Source organism: Triticum urartu, chromosome 7 (genome assembly GCF_003073215.2).
Source record: "Triticum urartu cultivar G1812 chromosome 7, Tu2.1, whole genome shotgun sequence".
Taxonomy (NCBI): domain Eukaryota; kingdom Viridiplantae; phylum Streptophyta; class Magnoliopsida; order Poales; family Poaceae; genus Triticum; species Triticum urartu.
Genome location: NC_053028.1, coordinates 64,720,513 through 64,726,996, shown reverse-complemented (window position 1 = coordinate 64,726,996; position 6,484 = coordinate 64,720,513). Strand labels below are relative to the sequence as shown.

The 6,484-nt window shown below is 46.7% G+C and overlaps 1 protein-coding gene across 1 annotated transcript; it reads right to left on the bottom strand.

Annotated features, from left to right (window-relative positions):
• Positions 1–1,067: 1,067 nt before the first annotated feature.
• Positions 1,068–6,239, bottom strand: LOC125523835 (probable mitochondrial saccharopine dehydrogenase-like oxidoreductase At5g39410). The gene is made up of 2 exons (XM_048688905.1): positions 5,523–6,239; positions 1,068–2,006 (listed from the first exon to the last, which is right to left on the bottom strand). Exons 1-2 carry the CDS (start codon positions 6,192–6,194, stop codon positions 1,314–1,316), a joined length of 1,365 nt encoding a protein of 454 aa, XP_048544862.1. The 5' UTR covers positions 6,195–6,239; the 3' UTR covers positions 1,068–1,313.
• Positions 6,240–6,484: the final 245 nt, after the last annotated feature.

The following is a 6,484-nucleotide window of genomic DNA, read 5'->3' as shown; positions in this document are numbered from 1 at the left end:
TCCGAGGCCGGGCATGACCCAGGAAAGTGTGTCCGGCCAAATGGGATCGAGCGTGTTGGGTTATGTGGTGCACCCCTGCAGGGAAGTTAATCTATTCGAATAGCCGTGATCTTCGGTAACAGGACGACTTGGAGTTGTACCTTGACCTTATGACAACTAGAATCGGATACTTAATAAAACATACCCTTCCAAGTGCCAGATACAACCGGTGATCGCTCTCTCACAGGGCGACGAGGGGAGGATCATCGGTTAGGATTATGCTATGCGATGCTACTTGGAGGACTTCAGTCTACTCTCTTCTACATGTTGCAAGACGGAGGCTGCCAGAAGCGTAGTCTTCGAAAGGATTAGTTATCCCCCTCTTATTCTGGCATTCTGCAGTTCAGTCCACATATGATACCCTTATTTCATTTGATACCCATGCATATGTAGTGTAGCTCCTTGCTTGCGAGTACTTTGGATGAGTACTCACGGTTGCTTTCTCCCTCTTTTCCCCCTATCCCTTCTACCTGGTTGTCGCAACCAGATGTTGGAGTCCAGGAGCCAGACGCCACCTTCGACGACGACTCCTACTACACCGGAGGTGCCTACTACTACGTGATGCCCGCTGACGACGACTAGGAGTAGTTAGGAGGGTCCTAGGCAGGAGGCCTGCGCCTCTTTCGATCTGTATCCCAGTTTATGCTAGCCTTTTTAAGGCAAACTTGTTTAACTTATGTCTGTACTCAGATATTGTTGCTTCCGCTGACTCGTCTATGATCGAGCTCTTGTATTCGAGCCCTCGAGGCCCCTGGCTTGTAATATAATGCTTGTATGACTTATTTTATTTGTAGAGTTGTGTTGTGATATCTTCCCGTGAGTCCCTGATCTTAATCGTATACGTTTGCGTGTATGATTAGTGTATGATTGAATCGGGGGCGTCACACCCCGGGCCTGCGTGCCCACTTCATGGGGCTTATATATCTGTAATCGCTGATGTAATGGATAATTAATTAATCAAGAGAGCAAGTTTACTCTCCAACTCTGGCATGTTCCATGTAATAATCATATGAAAACTGGAACTTACGTAGACAACATTTCTTCACTTTGACGGAACTAAGCAAAGTCACGGATTACACACTTATTATATATTTCACACAGACATACGATTCACATTACACGAGCACATCTTATTCTTGCTTTTCATGTCTGGTCGTGATACTGTTTACTTCACATAAAGGACAACATGCATGTTTATTCGCAAAGCTATGACCACTGCTAGCCTGCAAGACATTCAGGTGATATGTAGTTTAGGAAGCATTAGCCTGTTCATCTTAAGGGATGGTCCTGGTGGAGATGAGGTCGAATGACAGGCCATTTTCCTCGAGGCGCTTCTGGAGATCCGTTGGCCCGAAGACAACGCCGGGCGTGTACACCCCGCCTTGCGGCAGATTGGCTCGCTGGCTAAGCAGGACGAGGGCGCACTGGACGAGGACGATCGAAGTCGTGATGTACCCGATCTCTGGGCCTGAAACTCTGGTGACAATCTCCTTGTCTGGCTTGCTTCCACACTCTAACGCGTTGGCTGAATCGATGTAGCCACGGCCGACGAACCATGTTTTGAACGAGGCGCTGCTGACCTCCGCTTCTGTTGGTCCGGTCTTTCTGAAAAACCCGAGGGAGAAGAACTCAGGGAATTTAAGCAAGAGAGACCTGCCGAAGGAGAAACCCGCCAGAATGCCAACAAAAATTGCAGTAGACAGGCACCACACAAGGCCTAGGATGGAACGGCTTCCGATCTTCACTCCGAAATGCGCAGGTTTGATAGAGGACCAGAATTCCTTCCTATGCTTCTCAAAATCTGAGGTTTCATCCGCACAAGGAAGGCCCTCGGGATGCTCTGTCACTTTTGCTAGTGTTCTCTTCACAACCACTGTGTCAGCAGAAGGTAACTTCATGGCCCACAATCCTAGTGCCTTGTCATGCTCAATCATCAACGATCCTTTGGGAGGCGGAGGACCCGGAATCTGCACAAATACAGAAATCTTAACGTCAAATGTGTTCATTAATTAATTATCCAATAGAAAACGATTCCGTCATAATTGCACACATTGGATTCACGGAATCAAGGCTATAACAAATGTGGTGCACATTTTTGCTAGGATTTTTGAACTATGAATTACTACAAAACTATTGAAGATTCTATATGCCATGCCCAATCTGTCACAACAAAGAAAAGAACAGTTAAAAATACTAGACGTAAGTTGAATTCAGATCATGGACTTGCCGCCAAGCCATTTGTTTTTGTCTTCATAAAGCATTTTCCATCACTCCCCCATCATACGTTTGTAGGGTTTACTAAGATGAAAATTTCCAATAACTATGACATTAATTAATATATATCTTGTAACACCACAATGATGTTTATTTCCCAATAACTTTTAGACCTTTTACTCCCTTCAATATACAAGTTGTGATTTTCTGAATGGTAAATATTTTTAAGATATTTACTACATCTTGATCAGGAATATGATCACAGCGGATACTGCCATACAGCTTACTGAAGACAAGCTCATGCTGAGGGTGCTTTGTCATAAACTTCAGTTTTAGAAAATTGAAGGATGCAACTAGAATACTGACAGCAGACAAAACACGCCAACTAATATTGTCATCGGCACATAATACCAGCACATATAATACATGCATCTTCGTATATGGTCCAAATTGGCACTTCGGAAGAACCTCCAAATGTTCAGAGAGACAAATAACTGGATTTTATAATATAAAAGGTTCCAGTTTTATGATAACTAACAGAACAACACTAGCATACCTTGGACGAGACTTCCTGTCTATTCTAACTCGAGCTAAGCTAATTTCATCGTGAGGAAACGTAGCACACCCCGACTATATTTTATTTGAATTTCAATAGATAGATTAAGGAAATTCCGCATCCACTTGAGGACACAGTTTTTTCGGGTAATCCATCATCCACTTGGCTAGTGATCAGGCACGGTTTGGAACTTTTGAAGAAAGGTCTAGTTTGGAGGATAGCAAACAGACATAAATTACATATTTGGCATGACCGTTGGGTAGCACCTGTGGCCAGATCTGTAATAACGGTTAACTTAATGGTCAAAATAAACGGCGTTGACTTTCCTACCAGGTCAGCTCTGACGGGTGGGTCATGCATGTCATAAACGTGGTTAAATCGTCTAAAATGGTCATCAAGTGAAACTGGTAGTGTCTTGCAACGAGGTTAGCTTAAAGTTGTAAAAAAAATTGACGTTTTCAAAATGGTAGCTTAGTGGAACACCAACCTCTAAAGTGTTAGTTTTTTTGATAAATACTCGTCAAAGGGAGATGTGGTTTCAAATGGGTCTCAGAGTTGCTAGATTTTAATGGTTGCTAGGGTATGAATAAACTTCGGATCTTCTTCTTACCAGCGGATAAACATGAGAATTGCAAGATCAGGCCGTCCTCCCATCTTGGTGAGTATTTTTTACCCTCGGCCCCTGAAAAAAAGTGTTGTATTCTCTGTTCGGTGTGCCTACCGGATAGCTAGGGAGGATGTTCATAATTCTTCTCTTATCTCAGGGAGTAGTCAGGCAGTGGGTCAGTGTGATGGATGAAAGTCTATTTGGTCTTGCCCAGTATCATGAAAGTTCGCTCATTTGCGTGGGGAATTGCCCCAAATTCTTTGTCCACTTGGCGATATATGAAAAGGCGGCATCTGGATGTTACTGAAAAATGCCCACTTTGTGGCGTTGATGTGGAGAATTCTTTTCATGCGTTTTGTTCCTGCACAAATGCAAAGAAACTGTGGCATGCCATGTCATGGGAATGGGAGCTGCTGCAACTAATTAAAATCCAACCAACTGGTGATGAGTGATTTGTGCAGCTAATCTGTGATCTTGCTGAGCATGTTGGTGCACGCCAAATTCGGTATGTATGAAAAGAACTTGTGCATCATAAACCTGCTCCACCTGTTGAAGTCTCAGTCGGATTTTTATCGAGCTACCTAGCTACTCAGTCGATCGAGGCTAAGCCTGATGCCGACCATGTGAAAGGGAAATGGATAGCTACTATATGCCAATCAGTTTTCCACACCTGGTCGCAGATGGAAGCGGCGACCTAGGAGGGTGATCAGTTGAACACTGATGGCTCCTACATGAATGGTGTTGGAGGAATGTTTATGATACTGCATGACAAGGTTGGTGCCGTTATTTTTTGTTCTTGCAATCAGCTCTTCGTGTGTTCAGTGCTCTGGAAGCAGAATTATTAGCTTCTCCCTCAGCTCGGAATTACTAGTTGGAGAAATGAATGTGTCTAGACATATTTTAATTCTAGATAGATACATTTTTATCCATTTGTGCGACAAGTAATTCTGAACGGAGGGAGTATTTCAAAAGGACTTTCACTGGTGTTACAATGGAGCACTTTCTCTGTGAACATTGAGTCCAATTGCTTGGAGGCAGTAGCAATGATTAAGAGCTCAATCAGCAATAGGTCAAGATATGCCTTCTTGATAGAGGAGATCAAGAAGTTGATTGAATAACATAGTTCTTGTATTACTCACAACATCGTAGTTCTAATTTTGCTAGTCATTTTATGGCGAACTATGATAGATCCATGTAGATCCAACAATCCTATGGCTGTTTGGCTCAGACCGGGTCGAGAGGACATCAATGACATTGTTAGATGTGAGATTGTAATTCCTAAACTATGAGTAATACAAGAATTATTCTCGCAAATAAATAAGTAGAAATTCCGCATTAGGTTAGTAGGTGATCAATTTATTAGTTTCTGTGATGGGTACTGTCGAGGATATACCCGCGGTATGACCCGGCCGGGCTTGGCGACTCACCAGAGACCTGGCAGGAGCTTGGCGACTCACTGGCGATCCGCCCGGACATGACTGTTTACATGTAACCCGCCTGGACATTGTGACTCATTGGAGACCCGGCGGGCGGATCAGACGGATAACAAGGCCCAAGGCCCAGCAGGCCGGCTTATACTCTGGTGGGCCGGCTTAAGAGAAAAGGAATGACGAATATTTCCTTTACGAGGAAGTAAGATCCGGACTTGTATTCAACTTGCGAGAAAGGATAGACTAGTCCTAGTCCTACTAGGACTCCACATGTAACCCGCCCCTTCAACATATATAAGGAGGGGCAGAGCTCCCCAAAGAGGGACGAAAAATAATCTCCAGGGCTAGACACAAAGAGCTGGCTTACTGGCGACTCCCTCATGATCATAATGAGACCTAACCATAAACAACATGTAGGGTTATTACCGGATGATGTTTCCCGGGGCCCGAAGCTGTCTAAACCCTTGTCTTGTGTTGCGTCTCTCGATTTCGCTCAACCCCCTCAAGCTACCACATAGATAAGTTGACCTCGTGGAAAAAAAACTATGACTGTTAATTCCCTCATGAGTCATTACCATCCCAATAGATTCCAATGTTAAAATATATTTTTTAGAATCTGTTAAAATAAGTAAATCATCAATTTCAAAAGTGAATTGTAAGAATATTAGTAACTCACACTGGGCTTCGCGGGCCTCGGCCGGGACCGGCGCAGCGCTTGCAGCTGGCTGGTGTTGGCCACACCAAGAACAGCCGACTCAAACGTGGCGAAGTTCCCGACGATCTTTCTGTCCGACGACTCCAGGTTGACATACGCGACCACGCTCACCGGCACTGACGGTGGCGTCCACTGCCTGGAGTGGAACAAGAACCCCAGGTCCGCGACGGTGGAGGCAAAACCGCACGCGGAGACAATCAGCGATCCGTTCTTGGCGGCGACCTCGTGGAGGTCGGCCTCGACCCGCTCCATGAACTCAGGCTCGCCGGAGATGTCGAGGCAGTGGGTCCCTGCTTCCGCGCAGGCCGCGGCCACCTGGCGGCCGTGGAGGCGGAAGGGCCCCGCGCAGGAGAGCAGGACGCGCGCCCGCGCGGTGACCACGGCGAGAGAGGCTTGGTCGGAGGCATCGGCGACGAGGATGGGGACGTGCGGGACGGGCCCCGGCGAGGCGGCCCAGCTGAGCGCAGCGGCGACGCGTTCTCGGCTGCGGCCGGCGAGCGCGAGGGTCCGGAGCGGGGAGGCGTTGGGGGGCAGGAACTTGAGGGCCTCGCGGATGACGTACTTGCCGGTGAAGCCCGAGGCCCCGAAGATGACGACGTCGAACACCTCCGGCCCAGGCATTGGCGCCGACATAGAGTGGGTTGGGTTCTCAGACGGGGAGACTCGGGTGCGGTGCGTTAGACTGCGAGGTGGCTTCTCCTGCTCGGTGCGACCGCTTTTTTACGTTGCTGTGGGTGTACTGGGAGTGACGCGGTCACGTTTTCACGCCTGATCCCAGCATTTTGTTGTGCTTCGTTACCGAGTAGGTGGCTGTTCGCTGTTGGCAATTCGCGTACGTCCGTAGCACGCACAGTAAGTTTTTTTTGTTTTTCAGCCAACCCTATATATAAAGCATCTTGACATAGTGAGTCGTACAATATCTT

Coding starts and splice junctions, on each gene's coding strand:
- LOC125523835 (XM_048688905.1), bottom strand. CDS start 6,194: ATGTCGGCGCCAATGCCTGGGCCGGAGGTGTTCGACGTCGTCATCTTC. Junction 2,007..5,522: donor CGAGGCCCGCGAAGCCCAGT/GTGAGTTACTAA, acceptor GTATTTGTGCAG/ATTCCGGGTCCTCCGCCTCC.